The sequence below is a fragment of the Panthera leo genome, chromosome D4 (assembly GCF_018350215.1).
Source record: "Panthera leo isolate Ple1 chromosome D4, P.leo_Ple1_pat1.1, whole genome shotgun sequence".
Lineage (NCBI taxonomy): Eukaryota > Metazoa > Chordata > Mammalia > Carnivora > Felidae > Panthera > Panthera leo.
Genome location: NC_056691.1, coordinates 57,074,250 through 57,093,402, shown reverse-complemented (window position 1 = coordinate 57,093,402; position 19,153 = coordinate 57,074,250). Strand labels below are relative to the sequence as shown.

Here is a 19,153-nt window from a genome sequence, read left to right as displayed (position 1 = left end):
GGTGGCTCAGTTGGTTTAAGGGTACCACTTCTGCCCAGGTCATGATCTCACAGTTTGGGAGTTCGAGCCTCAGATCAGGCTGACAGCTCAGAGTCTGGAGCCTGCTTTGGATTCTCTGTCTCCGGTTCTCTCTGCCCCTCCCCAACTCGTGCTCTGTCTCTCTCTCTCAAAAATAAATAAACATTAAAAAAAATTTTTTTTAAGTTATACACTAAATACAGGATTTGCTGCACTTTGCATGTTTCATGTAATAACATATCTTGCAGAGTACTTATAGAAGATATGGCTCATTCTTTTTGATAGATAAAATGTATATCCTATCATATATGGTTGTACCAATATTATTTTCTTATGTTAAAATTGGATTACTTTTGACCCCTCAAATCCTCACTTCCACAAAAGGCAGCTGGCAGTAGGAGCAGATTCTATAATACTACTGGCTCTTTCCCCTTCTGTTTTTTGTACCTCAATTTCCCCAATTGCATACAGCCCATAAATCCTTCCTTTCTGATAAAGAACGAAGCAAGATATACACAGTACCTTAAGAATTTTGGAAATATGAGCTACCTCTTTGTAACAATTCTGTTATGCCAAGCACCCAAAGAGCTGGCAAAGAGAAGGCACACCTGAATGCCATTGTATGTTTCACCTTTGAATGAAGCCTTGTTATCTGCAGGCATGACACACATCACCACTTTGCCAGAGCACGGGTTTTCCCAGGACACCTTTACTGGGAAGATAACTTCTTTGAAAAGGGCCAAATTTCTTTTATTTAAAAAAAAAAAGTCTTTTAATATAAATTCAGTTAGATAATCTTCTTCCACTTCCTGAGTTATATTTCTTTTTTAAAAAATATTTATTTTGAAAGAGAGAGAGAACACGCAAGTGTGAGCACTAGCAGGGTTGGGGCAGAGAGAGAGAATCCTGAGCAGGTTCTGCGCTATCAGCACAGAGCCTGTCTCGGGGCTCCATCTCACGAACTTTGAGATGATGAGCTGAAATCAGGGTCAGATGCTTAACAGACTGAGCCACCCAGGCACTCCCTCTGGGTTGTATTTCTTTAAATCTTATTCCAAATTAAATTTTCTCTGTATGTTATAAATGTAAGTCCTTGTTGTAAAACCATTATTTATATATCCTTGTATCTCCTTCTCTGGTTTATTTTTTTTTAAATTAAAAAAATACATTTTTTACATTTTTTATTCATTTCTAAGAGACAGAGACAGAGCACGAGTTGGGGAGGGGCAGAGAGAGAGAAGGAGACACAGAATCTGAAGGAGGCTCTGGGCTCTGAGCTGTCAGGACAGAGCCTGACGTGGAGTCCAAACTCTCAAACCATGAGATCATGACTTGAGCTGAAGTTGGTTAAGTGTCCAACTGAACCACCCAGATGCCCCCAAAATTGTTTTAAAAAATGTTTCTTGGGGCGCCTGGGTGGCTCAGTCGGTTAAGCGGCCGACTTCAGCTCAGGTCACGATCTCGTGGTCCGTGAGTTCGAGCCCCGCGTCGGGCTCTGGGCTGACAGCTCAGAGCCTGGAGCCTGCTTCCGATTCTGTGTCTCCCTCTCTCTGCCCCTCCCCCGTTCATGCTCTGTCTCTCTCTGTCTCAAAAATAAATAAAACGTTAAAAAAAAAATGTTTCTATTTATTTTTGAGACAGACAGACAACATGAGTGGGGGAGGGGCAGAGAGAGAGGAAGACCCAGAATTCAAAGCAAGCTCCAGGCTCTGAGCTGTCAGCACAAGTCCAACATGGGGCTTGAGCTCATGAGCTGCAAGATCATGACCTGAGCCAAAGTCAGATGCTTAACTGAATGAGCCACCTAGGCACCTACTTCCCTTGGTTTCAAGTGTCATCTTTATGCAGATAAAATATAATATGTTTACTTATTTTGTTACTAATTTTCAAACCTGCTATATAGTACTGAAGGGGAATAGCTACAAGAGTTGGAGAAAGACATCTGAATATCTGTTGTATTTTGCTTTACTTTGTTTTACTTTGCACTCTGTCAGCCGTCATTTTCACCAGTAAAACATGGCAAGAAGGACTACAACATTCTGGCTTCTCCTGAAGAATTAAAAGCTTCTATTTTATGATACAAGGAGCTGTCAAACTATTACCAATTTGTTCCTGAACATTATAACAATCATGTGTCCCAGATTTAGAAGAGGGGAAGATATTCCTTTCTGATTTAAAATATTCAGTACTGTTGCGCCATAAGCACATTTTTAATATCCAGGCATTGCATTCTAACTTCTGGTTTAGAAAATATGATCAGAGGGGCACCTAGGTGGCTCAGTTGGTTAAGCATCTGACTCTTGATTTTGGGTTAGGTCATGATCTCACAGTTCCTAAGATTGAGCCCCTTGCATCAGGCTCTGTGGCGACAGCACGGAGCCTGCTTGGGATATTCTCTCTTTCTCTCCCCACCCCCTCCCCTGCTCATGCTCTCTCTCTCTCTCAAAACAAACAAACAAACAAACAAACAAACAAACAAACAAACAAACCAAAAAATAGATCAGAGAGCTAGAGAAGGCAGTGTTTTGATTCCAGAAGAGATCATTCACATTATATTCTGTTTTATGTGAATGGTACCTCCTGAAGCTCTGTAACATACTGGTACTTTTCCTACTACAAACACTCATAAATGGTAGATATAATAAAGTGAACATTCTTTCCCAAAGCAAGGCTATGTTTACCACAAAGTAGAGCCAGGAAAAAAATTAAAAGGTCAGCATGTTCTGAAGTTCTTGCTCTGAGTGAGCGAAGGGATTGTCAATCTTAATGATTAGCAATTAGTTTTAATTTAGCTCACTAGAGGGATAGGGCATGAAGCCTTAGGATCTTGAGAGGCAGTGAGTTGGAACTAAGGACCCCTCATAAAGCTCTGAAAGGACAACAACATTAGGTAAAAGGGGGTCTAAAAAAAATCAACCCACTGGCAAGAAAGTTTGTCTATCTTACTCTAGAGGGTTGGGGGTCAGAGAATAGAGGATTCTCCCCTAAGAATCTGTAACATTGTGAGGTGTGGGATACAAATTTACAATTCCTCAAAATTAGGTTTCAGCAGGTGATATCCTTGAGTTACTTGGCAGAAGCAAACACAAAACCCCTCAGAAATGGTACAACCTCAACCCAGGACATTTAGAATTCTCATAAAGAAAATTCTACCAACAATGTGCTTGTAGCCAAAGTTATTGAGAAATGAAAATGACAGAAATCACAACTTGCAAAACCAACTTTTTCAATAGCAGCTCTACTGAAAACCATGTGTTCTAGAAAAGACAAGCCACTTTCTGAAACACAGACTGTTTCAATAACCAGCTTCACTGAGTGAAAAAGTCTAACAAGGCCCTGCTTGTGACCTCCCATCCTAAAACCACTCTATGGAAAATTCTTTTCCAATAGTCTTTCGAAACCCAAGTGCTCAAACTACTTGGGGAGTTCATTTGATGAAATCCATTTGGTCAGTAACTCCCTAGCCTAGCAAATTTCTAATACACTCAGTTTTGTCTTTTCTTTTTATTTCTATTTACTTTCTTCCTTTCTTTAAAATTTTCTTTTTTCTTTTTATTGTTATTTTAATGTTTACTTATTTATTTTGAGAGAGAAAAAGAGAGCATGCAACATGCTCAGCCTGAAGCAGGACTCAATCTCAGGACCGAGAGATCACGACCTGAGCCAGTATCAAGAGTCAGATGCTTAACAGACTGAGCCACCCAGGTGCCCCTTAAATTTTCTTTTTAATCATAATTGTATTTTTTGGTGGCATCTTATGAGAGGCTTCAACAGACCAAAACACTTGAGGGAATAATCCACCATGAGTAAGAATTAGCAGCCTCAATAAATAACAGAATTAAATGCCCAAGAACTTCACATAATAGAATTATATGATTAAAACCATAGCTCCTGGGTATTCTGTAGGGCCACTGTGAAAAAGACTGGACTTCAATTTTGAATTCCTTCAAGTTTGTACTAATTTGCAGTCATGCTACTGCGCACACTCGTCATTTTTTCTTTTATACAACCTTTATTGGTTGACTTCTTCCCTATCCCTTAAGACCTAGCATAGACGTTACCTCCTCCAGAAAGTCTTCCTTGATTTCTTTAACTAGCTATGATCATTCATTTTTTATTAATTCCTATAACTTCTTGTGTCTCTTATGACAGTCTTCATATTTTGCTTCATATAGGAATTATGTCTGCCTCACTGCTTTCCTGCCAAAGGTAAATTGCTCAAATTTTGTAGGATATCATCAAATATAAACATTTACCTATTGACAACACTTTAGATAGCTATGACCAAACACCATAGTGATGGGGTCAAAACCAATACTTTCTTTAGATTGTTAACACAAGATGACCTGATCAAAGACTATTTAGTAGAATGGCCAATAAGCCATGTCAGAATCTACTGATGTTCTAAAGACAGATTTCTATCTCCATGCTGACCACTGCACTAATAATAATCATTTATATGTCATAAATTGTTAATGGCCTTAATATATATTATTTCATTTTCATTTTTGCCACAATCCTCTAAGGTAGAGAATATTATCTTCACTTTATACATAGGAAATACGAGGCCGAGAGAGGTCTGAGGTCACATGGCAAATTCAGGGTATACTAGCTCTAGAAACAAATTCTTATGTTCAACCCTAGGTTCTTTTCACTGTCCTGAATTACCTTTCCAAAGCACTCAGCACATCTAGCTTTAGCAAGGACAACCTTAAGCCAGAGCTTGTCCTACCTAAACTGATTTCTCTACAACTTACCTGCCATTCATCAGCACCATTACAGAACGGTTGTTGACGTGATTGTCATTTTGGTGCCTTTTCTAAAATTACACAAGAAAATGTTCAGGAAATGGGAAAAGAGTAAATTGCATGTAGAAGGTTAATAGTTTAATATTTTGAAATATTACCCAATGTACTTCTTATTTATAATTTTTCTTTACCTCCCAAAGCCTTTCTACCATTAAAACCAGGGTAAGAGGCTGATTGTCTCAGAGAAGATGGGAAAAAGTCAGAAAAAGAACCAAGGGAGAAGAAAGAGACAAAATCTTGGTTTTAAATATCAAAAGCCAAAGCCTGGGGGAATGAGAACAAACAATTTAGTCAAAAGTCACAGAGGAGAGAATGAAAAATGATGGACAGGACTAGAGTCTCACACACCTTGGTAGGAGCAGGGAAAGTTAAGAATTCTCAAACTTTCCCCCACCATAGTCAACATATAGAAGCTTCTACAGTAGATACAATAAGGAAAGAGCAACAAAGATCTTCTATTCAAAGACCAAATAGAAGAGGGACCAATACAGAGCATGTACTGATGCTCACATGAATATTCTACTTCCAATTGAGGTTACTCCCTGGGAAAACGGCAGGACTATAAAAAGGGCAGAGAGAATCTTGAATTTGTCAGAATGCTTATCTTAAAGAAACTGAGTTCTAACCCAGAAGTAACTGGGTTATCCTGAATTGGCAAATCTAGCTTTCAGCTCTCAATTAAAAAGGTTCGGGATGGCGGGGTGGTAGTTGTGAGTTATACTGAGTTCAGTTATAGAGAAATAAAGTTATATTTTTTGCACATCTGAATTGTGACTAAAATTTCAACCACTACATGGCTAATTCTGGGTTTAAAAGAGTTGCAGAGTTAAAAGTCTAAAGAAACATCCTGCTTGCAAAGTTTGGTCTAAATCTATTCTGGTGGGGCACCTGGGTGGCTCAGTCAGTTCAGCGTCCGACTTTGGCTCAGGTCATGATCTCGCGTTTCCTGAGTTCAAGCCCCACATCGGGCCCTGTGCTGACAGCTCAGAGCCTGGAGCCTGCTTGGGATTCTGTGTCTCCCCCTCTCTCTGCCCCTCCCCTGCTTGTGCTCTCTCTCTGTCTCTCAAAAAATGAATAAATGTTAAAAAAAATTTAAAAATCCATTCTGGCAAAATCAGAAGGACTCTCTGAGGGAAGATGGAGGCAGGTCAACAGGTCTGACTTTCTAAATCCCACTAGCAGACCTGGTACTGGGGCGGTATGCTGACCATTTGATGTTGTAAGGAGCAAAGAGGATGCCAAGCAGCACTTGTTGGAAGCCAGTTTTTCCCTCCAAGGCCAGGAAAGGAGTTGGCCTCTGTTTATGTTGTGAAGTGCTCTAAAACCAGAGAGTTCCTAGCTGAGCATCCCTGACAGAAGTGAAAACTGGAAAGGGAAATAGGGAGAGCTAGAGAGGAGGAGGGGAATGTGGAAAGGGGAGAAGAAAAATAAGAACAGGGCAATGAGGGAGGAGTGGACAGGGAGGAAGGGAAGAGGAATATAAAACTTGGAGAAGGAAGAATGGAGGAAGAAAGATGAGAGAAAACTCAGAGAAAGCAAAGTGAAGGAAGAGGGGGATTATTAAAAAGGAAATGGAAGGAAGCCCGGAAAAGGGGCTAAATGGTGGCACTGGAAGACAGAGAACGGCCTTGCACTGCCCCTTTCTGGCCATGCATAGACTATCAATCTTGAGGCTAAGGGAATTACATTTTCTTCTGGGATGGTTAAGGAAGCAAGGAAACATCTCTTTTAATTCAGTGCTTCTTCCTAGCACTAGGTAGTTCTGGGAAGTCCCTTTTGACCCTCCAGCCAGACTAGGTCAGTGAAACACTAGAGGCCCAGGAAGCCACTTCACCATGTCATCGATGGCATCCTTCACTGCTGTTATGGACAACACCACCATCAGGGGGATCACAGTTGTGTACCATGCCAAGGAGGAGATCTGGGGAATCAACTGTGAGAGGGAAGGAGGGAGAAACTTAGGTTAGAAAGCTTAAAGGACAATGTATTTCACCTCAGCACCACCCCCACCACTTTCACCTCCACAGGTTCATAATGATTTCAACTATCATAGTTGTTTTCCACTGTTGTGGAAATATAAGTAATATAATATAGGAGTAAATATAAATAAACAACTCCCAAGAAAGGATGAAAGAAGAGGATATGGTAAGTTGCCACCCATCTGTACTGAACTTCACTACTTTTGTCTTGATGGCAAAGGGCTATTTCTCCTCTGATAATGAAGGTTCTGGCAAGGAGCTGTAGGGGTTGGGAGATAAAAGTGGACATCGGAAAACCATATCCCATCCCTCAGCACAAGGGGAAATGAGAAAATCTGTCCCTCTCTCCTAATTTGGGCCGACCCTGCCCTGCTTCCTTGCCCTGTGCTTATACTCTTATGTTCTAAATCATTCTCTTTTCTCAGAATTCCTCTGTTAGCTTTCTGTCAGGGAGGCTGGGACAACAAATGAGGAATGGGGTTGTAACTATGGTTGGGGTAAAGAGTCTGTGGCCTGCTGGGTCAAGCTGAAGTGTGGCCATGCAGCCATGATGAGGGAGCTCCCCTTCCTTGGGATTCAGTGAACTTGTCCTACTCTATAGGACCAGCCTGACATTCCAGCCCATTCATTTGCTGGTTATCCAAAGAGACATTTCTCAGTTTAGGGAGGGGAAGAACTGATTACACAACCAGGCCCCAGAGATACTGATAAAATGCTCTGTGGAAAAGGCCCCCAAAGTCAATACCTGGAGGAACAGCAAAACGAGGAAATATGCATTTGCAAGTCTCTGGAATTGTTCAAATAGGTTTAGGGGCAAGAAGTTAAAGACATTATATCTTGAGGTCTTGATGGTATTGTTCTGCAAGTAAAAGAAAACAAGTGCAATTAGAGGAACAAAAGACTCCACCTCCTAATCTTAACAAAAAAGACCAAAACCACTCCTTGAAACAGGAAAAAGCCATAGTTCCTCCACCATGGGGTGAGTGAGAAGGGGGGAAGAAGTGTTTGTCCCCTACTTTTCTTTGAGACCTAGAGAATGCAAAGAAGGCAAGGCTGATCAATATGGGATTATTCTGAGGCACAGAATTCTTTCTTTATTGATGCTATTAATAATAATGATAATAAAATCAACAATAAAACTTACATTTACTGAATATTTACTACATGCAAGGCACTATTCTAAGCATTTTATGTGTAGCAGTTTATTTAATCCTCATAACAACCCTCTGAGGAGAGTACTACATGATCACATTTTTGAGGATGAGGAAATTGAGGCACTGAGGTGAAGTTATTTGCCCAAGACCACATAGTTAGTTGCCGAGTTGGGACTATGCTGTCCCCTGAATCCCATAGCCATCCAAATGCCTTCCTTTCATAGAATCAGAGATCCTTTAGTGTCATCTTATGGGTGACTCTCTGGTCCTCCTTAGCCCTAAAAAGCAAGTCTGCCATTTGTATAGAGCTCTCTAATGAAGTTTTTCTAAGCCTGGCAAACTCAGTTTGGTGTGCTTTTACATATTGCTTTCAATGCTGAAGGATGTCAGATGCCAAAAGCAAATTACTCTTTCAACCTTAGCCCACTGGAGGTTCCTACAGTGGTCCCTATGGGAAGACACTTGCTTTTTACTTGTCCTGAGAGAGTCTGAATAGTTGTGGTTTATATGATTTTGCTGTGTGAAAATGAGAACTTGCTCCCTTCTCAATCCTGATCTCAGGATGTTGGCAGGACCATCTTACTTTCTACCTTTGTGTCTTCAATCATGTGACTTAAGATGTTAGAACTTGAATATAATAGCTCAAGAAAAGCAAAAGAATGAGACTAAACAATTTCCTAAGGATAGGGCTTCTCCCTACCTCCTCCATCTATAAGGCCAAAACAAAGGAAAACCCACATGCAGTCCTGAAGTAAAGATATTGCTCAAGTATGAAGAATCTTGCTGGAATCTGCCTTGGGAAAGCACCAGAGGCCTTCTCTTGGAGAATTAAAACCATTTAGTCCTAAGGTCAAAACTTGACCAGCAAGCCTAGATCCATTATTCAGTCAAGACTCACCCATATATTTCCCTAGGGAAGAGAAGTTTGTCATAGAGCTTAGGAGTTTAGAGATCTTAGTTAGAAACTAAGATTTCTTTGGTGTTTTCTCCATAATTTTCTAGTTAATAATCAGTCAAACACTATAGATTTCTCAAGGCTTGCTCTGTTTATAGCCCTATTCTGGGCTCTACTAGTGGAGCCTGAAAAAAATTAAAGATCTATCCCAGAGAAGCTCATAGGTCTGTCTTGAATGAAGTTCTAATTAAATGATTGCTATCAGCCCTTCTAACCCTGAGAATATGCTATTCTAACATGGAAAAAGTTTTCTTTGATCATGAAATACTCAGACTTTCTCAGTGTCTAAGTCCAGATGGTTCTGGTACTTGGAACCGAAGATCTTTTGATCTTTTGCCTTGCTGTAGCAGCTGCCCTTCACTACCGATTTTCCATTTGATTTTATAGCTGATTAATGTATTTAAGTTTCTACTCACTTTGTAGCACTTGTTTAGCAAACAAAGACAAAAGCCTTGCTGATTCTGTCTCAAGACAGAAATATCAGTATTTCTTTACTAACTTGGTAACTAGAGTATTTTGCTCTACTTTTAAATGCTAGGCCAGAAGTGGTATCTAAAGAATGTAGAACATCTGCTTACCTATGAGTTTCTTCAGTGTTTTGTTTTGTTTTGTTTTTTTGTCAGATGTGATAAAATTTAAGCATAACAGAGGTGGTAGATTTTGGTTTGGGCTATTTGGGCAGTGAAACCTGCCTGTTGGCTAAATGGGGGAATAGATAACATAAGGCCAAAGCCATAATGGGGATCAGTAGTTGAGGGCTGAGGAGAGGAAAAGGAGTAGGAATGGAAGAGAGTAGAAAAATAGGAGAAAAATGAGCAATGGGCCGTGGAAATGAAATGGTTGTTAAATATATAAGAATAGGTCAGATCTGCTTATTAATTCAGCATATATGTATCAAATGCCATTATGTGCCAAATATTGTGATACAAACTGTGGATGCAGAGATGAATGAGACTTATATCCTTTCTTCAAGGGGCTATAGTTTCTTGGACAAAGAGAGTTAACATTATTCACAAGTATATCTAACTCCCATAACCACCATGTAAGGTGAACATTATCAGGCCCTTTTCATAGAGGGAACTCAAGATCAGAGAAGGTAAAAAAAACATGCCTAAAAATGCAAGGTTAGTAAGGAGTACAGCTGTGCTCAAAAGCAGGTCTGTCTGATGCCAAAACCTAGCTTCACTTCTCTATAGTGCCTCTTATACATGCCTAGAAGGTAGAAAGGGGGGAAATCTGCTTCCATGACCATACTCTGAACACTGTTATTATCCAGAACTAACTCAGAAATCATAAACTAAAAACATTGCTTATATAACTGTAAATATCTAGAAACAATCCAAATGTCAATTTGTAAGAAACTGGTAACCTAAACTATGCTAAATCTGCATAGGAAATACTACGCAGGTGAAAAAAGAAAAAAGGAACAAGCTATTATGAAAGCATCTTGACAACTTAGGGTTCAGAATAGTGTAAGAAAGGGGCACCTGGGTGGCTCAGTTGGTTAAGTGACCAACTTCGGCTCAGGTCATGATCTCGTGGTTTGTGAGTTTGAGCCCTGCATCGGGCTCTGTGCTGACAGCTCAAAGCCTGGAGCCTGCTTCAGATTCTGTGACTCTCTCTCTCTCCCTGCCCCTTTCCTGCTCATGCTCTTTCTCTCTCAAAAATAAATAAACGTTAAAAAAATTAGTGTAAGAAAGTGGATTTGCTTTATTTACACAAAGCACTGAATTCCTAAGAAAGTAATAAAAGTGATTCCCTATAGGGGGCAGATGTGGGCAAGGATAGGTACTGGTGTATGAATTTTAAATACATAACTTTTATGAGCTATTCATAAATAAACAAGTGAAAAATGAACAGTCCAATAAAAAATGGGCAAAGATCATTAACAGGTAGTTTCCATAAAAAGAAATAAAAAAGTTTAATTAACATGAAAAGATTATTGAACTCACTCGAAATTAAGGAAAGATAGACAACAAAATGTTTTTTCATTCAAGAGCCTGGCAAAGATGAAAAAGATTGATAATACCTAGTTGGGCAGGAATATGGAAAAACAAGCAGTCTCTACTGTAGGTAGAAATATAAATGGATATAATCTTTTCAGGGAGAAGTCTGACATTGTGCATCACAATTTTTACTGTGTTTTCTTTTGGTCCAGCCAACTCACTTCTAGGAAATTCTCGTAAGATATATTTATATAAATGTGCCAAAATATATGTATAATGGTGTTCATTCAGATAAATGGTTTGCCATTTATCGTAGCAAAATACTGGAGACTATTTTTTGTTTTTTTGGAGGGGACACCTAGCTATGAATGGAAACATTTTATTTTAAGGTTTATTTATTTTTGAGAGAGAGACAGAGAGAGAGAGGGAGACACAATCTGAAGCTGGCTTCCAGCTCTAAGCTGTCAGCACAGAGCCTGATGGAGGGCTTGAACTCATGAACCATGAGATCATGACCTGAGCTGAAGACAGATACCTAACTGACTGAGCCACCCAGGCGCCCCTGAATGGAAACATTTTTAATGTTCATCAATAGGAGACTGGTTAAGTAAATTAAGGTATATTGATAAGAGTGGAAAACCATGCCACTATTAAATGTATTGGGTAGATCTATATGTATTGTCATAGATAGATGGGTAAGTGGAAAATAAAGTTGAACTATGGTTTCATTTGTGTAAGAAGCAACTATAGGATCTCTTTGCTAGAAGTGACATATGAAACCCCAAATCTGAGATCTATTCTCTCCTGAGCCTGGGTCATTAGAACTAATTTTGGTTGTTCTAAGACCTCACTGTACCAGCCCTTGTTGTATAGGAGTTTGAAAGTAGAATCTATGCTGTAGGATCTACATCTACAATGAATTCATGCCCCACTCACAAAGTGGAATATTAGAGAATACCAGCCCCCTTCTGAAGTAACTGGAGGCCCGATACTCACAGGATATCCAAACCTAGTATTGAATTCTCTGTTGTTGGCTTGCAGATATCTCTCTTGTTCTGAAAGAGAAGAGAGAAATGATAAGGATAGCCCTCTAAAGATCAGTCTGGGATGCTGACCACCAGTGAAGACTTCACTAAATCTTCACACTTTCTCATTGAGGATTATGTCTACAAATGGGATTTTCCTGGGGTGTCTGGGTGGCTCAGTCAGTTGAGTGTCTGACTTTGGCTCAGGGCATGGTCTCAAGTTCATAAGTTTGAGCCCTGTATCAGGTTCACTGTTGTCAGTGCAGAGCCTGCTTCAGATCCTCTGTCCCTCTCTGCTCCCCGCCCCATCAAAAATAAATACACATTAAAAAAATTCAATGGGATTTTCTTTCTATTTGAAGAATCAAGAAATACAATAAAAATAAAAATCCTTAAGTGTTAAAGTTTTCTGGAGGCAAAATGACAACAAACTTTTGAGGACTTTTCCACCATGAATGCCTCTAGTAATTCTAGATTTTGTCTCCACAGACAATAGGATGGCCTGTACCAACATCACTGCTAAAGACAGAAACTCAGCCCTCTCTTATCAGTCAGTTCCAGCACCTTATTTTAAGGTATCTGAAGTTCTTCCCAAGGCAGTTTTACCTAACCTTGCTAATGAAATTTAAATCAATAAATTATTAATGATCATCTATTGCACACAGGCCAGTGTATCTGAAGCTGTGAGGGGATAAAAAGATGAGTAAGACACGGTCCCTGACTTTCAAGGGACCTGAAGTTTAGTGGGAGTGAGACTGATAACTACAACACATGCCAAAATCATCATATCAACATACAGAAGTGTTACGCACTATTTCAAATTGTGAGCCCATTATTGTGTTATGAAAACTCTTCAGATAGATTTTATTAATAGACTTTTTTGTCCTGAGTGAAACATTCCTATAGTCTCTTCAATTCTGCATTAGTTCAATAAGCATTTACTAAGTTCTTGCCAGGTGTCAGGCTTCATGCTAGGTCCTAGGGTTACATTATTCCTGATCATACTGGGATTCCTATTCCTAAAGGGGGAAGACAAACATTAAAAAAAAAAATCAATCTAATGTAAAAGCAGTGATATAGGTAAGAATAGGGTGTTGCGGTGCACAGAAGAGAAGAAAGTCAAGGAAAGTGGGATATGCAAGTGTTTCTAGAGGAGAAAATATCTTAATTATTTAAATGAATATGGTATGAGTGTTTCCCAATTTTCTTGAGCTTGAATGGTATATATACCAAACAACCCAGAATTTGGCCTGAAGAGGTGACACTGCTGCTAAGCTTTCTACACTTAGTGCTCCTAGAAATTCCCAGACTGTTTCCACAGAATTTGTCTCCTCAGAGAGTGCGTTCTAGCAACCCATCTGCTTCCGAATTATACTGAGTATCTATTTTCTTCCAGCCCTCTAATGTCTTTGACTCATGGCTTCCAAAATTACAAAGAAATTTCCTTCTTTGGTTCTCAAAGATTCTTCCTCTAGGCTAGAGACTCCTACCTGACCTTGAATTCACTCACCTCATCCTTTAATAGAAGTCTCTGGCCCCAGGTCCTAGAAACTTAACACTGCAACTATTAAATTTTTTTTTTTTTGGAGATATAACTCACATAAATTTCACCACCTTAAATTGTACAATACAGTGGTTTTTAGTATATTGATGAGGCTATGCAATCATCACCACTAATTCCAGAACATTTTCATCACCCCCAAAAGGCCCCCCAAACCCATACTTCTAAGTCCTTCGTTTCCCCAGTCCCTGGCAAACACTAATCTACTATCTGTCTCTAGGGATTTTCCTATTCTGGATATTTCATATAAATAGAATAATATGTGGTCTACTGTGACTGGTTTCTTTCATTCAGCATAATATTTTCAAAGTTCTTTCACATTACAGCATGTATTACTATCTCATTCTTTTTCATGACCGAATAATATTCTATTCTATGGACATGCTGCATTTATTTATCCATCATAAATATCTGCCTTTTTCCATCTTTTGGCTATTATGAATAAAGCTGTTATGAACATTTATTTGTGTACAAGTTTTTTTGTGGACGTTTTCATGTCTTTTGGATATATACATGGGAGTACAATTTCTGAGTCATATGGTAACTCTATGTTTAACTTTTTGAGGAACTGCAAAATGGTTTTTCACAGTAGCTGCACTATTTTACATTCTCACTCACAACATAGGAAAGTTATAATTTCTCCACATCCTCACCAATGCTTGTTATTTTTTTTTTTTAACTATTTGAATGGACATGAAGTAATATCTCACTGTGGTTTATTTTATTTTATTTTAGACAGAGAGAGAGAGAGAGCATGAGCAGGGGAGGGGCAGAGAGAGAGGGATAGGGAGAATCTTAAGCAGGCTCCACACTCAGCCACCCTGGGATCATGACCTGAGCTGAAATCAAGAGTCGAACGCTCAACCAACTGAGCCATACAGGCACTCCTCATTGTGCTTTTGATTTTCATTTCCCTAGACTAATGATGAAGTTGAGTATGTTTTCATGTGCTTACTGAACATTTATATATTTTCTTTGGAGAAATGTCTGTTCAGGTTCTTTGCCCATTTTTAAACTGGGTTGTCTTTAATAACTCTTAACTGAGTTATAAAAGTTCTTTACATATTCTGCATAGAAGTCACTTATTACATATACAATTTGCAAATATTTTCTCCTACTCTGGTTTTAAATGCCACTTTTAGGGGAGTACCTGGGTGGCTCAGTCAGTTAAGTGACTGACTTCAGCTCAGGTCATGATCTCCTGGGTGTGTGAGCCCCATGCCAGACAGGCTCTGTGCTGACAGCTCAGAGCCTGGAGCCCACTTTGGATTCTATGTCTCCCTTTCTCTCTGCTCCTCTCCTGCTCACACACTCTCTCTCTCCTTTAAAAATAAGCATTCCTTGGGGCGCCTGGGTGGCGCAGTCGGTTAAGCGTCCGACTTCAGCCAGGTCACGATCTCGCGGTCTGTGAGTTCGAGCCCCGCGTCAGGCTCTGGGCTGATGGCTCGAAGCCTGGAGCCTGTTTCCAATTCTGTGTGTCTCCCTCTCTCTATGCCCCTCCCCCGTTCATGCTCTGTCTCTCTCTGTCCCAAAAATAAATAAAAAACGTTGAAAAAAAAAAAATTAAAAAAAAAAATAAAATAAAAATAAGCATTTCATAAATAAATAAATAAATAAATAAATAAGCCATTTTTACAATGTACTACATTCTAACATATTGAATGTGATTCCAGGTTTTCTATCATGTTCTACTGTTCTACCCATCTTTTAAATTATATAACTTTTAATACAGGATAGAAAGTCTTCTATTTTTACTTTTTAAATGTTTGTTTATTTTTGAGAGAGAGAGAGCCGGAGAGGGGCAGAGAGAGAGGGAGACAGAGGATCTGAAGTGGGCTCTGCACTGACAGCAGAGAGCCTAATGCGGGGTTCGAACTCATGAACCATGAGATCATGACCTGGGCTGAAGCCAGACGCTTAACTGACTGAGCCACCCAGGTTCTCCACAGGTCTTCTTTTTTAAAGTCTTCTTGGCTATTCTTGTCTATTTTCTCTTCTGGATAAACTTCAGAATAATTTTGTCCAGGTCCCTCAAAACTGGAGTTTTGATTTAGAGACAAAGACAGAAAATTGTATTCACCAGAATTCTGGGGATGAATGAAAGTGGGCTATCAGATGTGGCAGAGCTACCCCCATGTGAAAAACAGTCAGGTCTGAGAAACGACACTGCTATTTCTCAAGAGGTTAAGATCATAGACTTTTTTTTTTTTTAAGTTTTTATTTTAATTCCAGTTAGTTAACATACAGTGTTATATTAGTTTCAGGTATACAATATGCTGATTCGGCACTTCCATACATCACCCGCTACTCTTCACAAGTGCACTCCTGAATCCCATCATCTATTTAACCCATCCCTCTAATCACTTCCCCTCTGGTAACCATCAGTTTGTTCTCTGTAGTTAAGAGTCTGTTGCCTGGGGTCTCTCTCTTTTTCCCTTGGCTCCTTTGTTTCTTAAATTCCACATATAAGTGAAGTCATATGGTACTTGCCTATCTCTGACTGCCTTATTTCACTTAGCATCTCTAGCTCCATCCATGTTGTTGCAAATGACAAGATTTCATTCTTTTTTTTTTTTTATAGCTGATTAATATTCCTGTGTGTGTGTGTGTGTATTGCATCTTTCTTATCCATTCACCAACTGATGGACACTTGGGCTGCTTCCATATTTTTAGATATTGTAGATAATGCTATAAATACAGGGGTACATGTATCCCTTTGGATTAGTATTTTTGTATTCTTTGGGTACTCAGTAGTGGAATTGCTGGATTGTAGGGTAGCTCTATTTTTAACTTTGAGGCAAAGTTTTCCATACTGTTTTCCAGAGTGACTGCAATGGATTGCATTCCTACCAACAGTGCACAAGGATTCCTTTTCTCCATATCCTCACCAATACCTGTTGTTTAGAACAGACTTTTGAAAAATAGCTGAGGAGACAGCCAATGATAAGACAAGGACTCTTATGGTTCTTCATGTAATTTCCTCTGTTCCTCCTTTAGTCATCAGCAGAAATTACTAAACAACATGAAGTCATAACATGAATAAAATTAAAAAAAAATTTTAATGTTTATTTTTCTGAGAGAGAGAGAGACAGAGAGTGAGACAGAGAGTGTGAGTTGGGGAAGGGGCAGAGAAAGAGGGAGACATAGAATCCAAAGCAGGCTCCAGGCTCTGAGCTGTCAGCACAGAGCCCGACGTGGGGCTTGAACCCACAAACCATGAGATCATGCCTGAGCCGAAGTCGACACCCAACCAACTGAGCCACCAGGCGCCCCACATGAATAAAATTTCTTATAGAAAATACCTAAGGGGCCAAAGTCTGCACATTGGGCAGTGCAAAAATACAGATTTATGAGGAAGTTCAGGGATTTATACAAATTATGGGAAAGGTGAAACTGGGATGTTTAGCTGCTTTTGCCCTAGGATATGAGAGATTATACAGATTAACTGGGATGAATTGACATTTTTGCACTATCAGTCCCCCACTCAGTGACACACTATATATCCCTGTGAGGAAGAGAGTTGTTGGTGTACCCCTGGGAAGCCACTCTTCTATGCATTGTGATCATACCTGTATAGTTACCTTGCTAGCAATGCATATGAGTCTTCCCTGGGCTAGGTTTACCATCTTTCTATGCACCTTGTAGTATGTTCTACTCAACTAGTGCAATTCTTTCTCATTATTTCATTCCAATGATTACAAGGATTATGTGAATAAAGATGGGGGAAGTTGAAACGGAACTGGTAGGACCTTTTGCTGTGCCTTGTTTTGGCTAGTTAGTGGCTTATTTACAACTTTGTGATATAAGACTTTCAGTTAACCATTGTAGCTTAGGTTTTCCAAAAAAGTAGAACATGTATGGCTTAGATAATTTAGCTGCATATAGGATTTAGAGCTGCTGGTTGGCCTATACTATTTGTGCAGGGACATTTTCAGTGGCCCAGATAACTGCCCGATTAGGGCAGAGTACCAGGACAGCATTGGTGTTTCTACTAGTGTTGAGGTTATCCAATCCCTGAGTAGGCTAATCTTCTACTGTGTTCATAATCAGCTCAGGCAATGATAAGTAAAATCAGTCTCTCCCATGCCATGTGCCCTTCTAATCATATCCAAAAGACCCAGCACAGTCTCTCTGTTTATTAAAATATATTTTATAAGTCTTGGGGCACCTGGGTGGCTCAGTCAGTTAAGCGTCTGACTTCGGCTCCGGTCATGATCTTGTGGTTTGTGGGTCTGAGCCCCACATCAGGCTCTGTGCTGACAGTATGGAGCCTGGTTGAGATTCTTTCTTTCTCTTTCCCTCTCCCTCTTCCTCTCTCTCTCCCTCAAAATAAATAAATAAATGTCAAAAAAAAGAAATGTTTAAAAAATATTTTATAACTCTTGATAAAGTTCTATTCTAATATTTTCTTATTGAATTTTGTATTTCTTATTAAATTTAATCCTAGATATTACTAATTATTTTTAACTTACTAAAGGTCTAACAGGTTTTTCCAGCAACTCATCTGGCTGCAGTAAGCTATTTTCTCTAAGCCCACCAAACCCTAAGAGATACATGGAGTCCAGGCTCTGCACAGAAATTTAATACATACCTCCCTCTTTGAGTTTGAGAGTAAAGCAGGGGCACCTAGGTGGCTCAGTCGGTTAAGGATCCAACTCTTGATTTCAGCTCAGGTCATGATCTCACGCTTTATGAGTTTGAACCCCACTTTAGGCTGCATGCTAATAGCATGGACCCTGCTTGAGATTTCCTCTCTCCCTCTCTCTCTACCTCTCCCGCACTCACTCACACGTGCGCACATGCATGCATGCATGCTCTCTCTCAAAATAAATAAACTTAAAAAGCAAAAAAAGAGTCGAGTAAAAGAGGTAGATCCCAAAGTTCAGAGCCTGAGCTGGTGGAGACAGACTGAAACTCCATATTGGGGGCAGGATTAACCTTTACATAGTTCTGGCTCGTTGATACCGGATCTTCCATGAAATAAGAGAAAGAAGAAAAGAAAGGAGGATTTCCATCAGGAAAGGAAGAGGAATTGAGGGCTAGAAAGTCAGATTTCATAAGACACCACTAAAAAAGGAAAAGCAGGAATGATGAGAAAAATGGTTTAAAACATCAGTTGGCACAACCATCTAGGAGAAGAAATTCAAAGTCTGAGAGAGATAGAAGACAAGTGGAAGGAAAGAAAGTCATCTCTGAGATAATAAAGGCAGGAAGACAGTTATCAGACTGATTAATAAAAGATTAATTCAAGATTCTCTAGGGCTTGTGAATACCACTGAGAAAAGACAGGGATGACTAAGTGTTTTCCCTGTTACTTGTTAAGTCAAAGTTCATTTCTGTTTGGCTGAAACAAGAGTGACAAAATGTGAATTATGGATGAGAGGTTAGAACTACAGAAGACTGGAAATTAGCTTAGACAAGGAAAGTCTAAGAGACAGTCTCATTAAAGAGGTTCTGGCTATGGAATTCAAGGAGACAAACACCTAGTTGGACCTCTGGTAACTGGAAAATGTGTCTATCTTTGGTAACTAAAGGGTTAGTTTACAGTCTGTGGATTGAAGGCCTAGTTTCAAAAGGACATGTGCTGAGATGAGAGCTGGACTGTAGGTGGTAAAATAATTGAACTGAAAGGGCCAGAATACTGGTGAAGCCAGGCCACTTGGTATTATAAAATGTGCAGTGGACCTAGAGTTTAAAACTATGGCAG

General features: G+C 39.5%; 1 protein-coding gene across 6 annotated transcripts in view; it reads right to left on the bottom strand.

Annotated features, from left to right (window-relative positions):
* LOC122205554 (phospholipid-transporting ATPase FetA-like) overlaps positions 1-19,153 on the bottom strand; it is a 107,251-nt gene that overhangs the window by 53,151 nt on the left and 34,947 nt on the right. For all 6 annotated transcript variants that reach the window (XM_042914020.1, XM_042914019.1, XM_042914015.1 and 3 more), the window contains 4 exons: positions 11,857-11,915; positions 7,551-7,664; positions 6,661-6,759; positions 4,776-4,837 (listed from right to left, as the gene is read on the bottom strand). In XM_042914020.1, the coding sequence (XP_042769954.1) occupies positions 4,776-4,837; positions 6,661-6,759; positions 7,551-7,664; positions 11,857-11,915 (334 nt within the window). The remainder of the gene's footprint in view (positions 1-4,775; positions 4,838-6,660; positions 6,760-7,550; positions 7,665-11,856; positions 11,916-19,153) is intronic.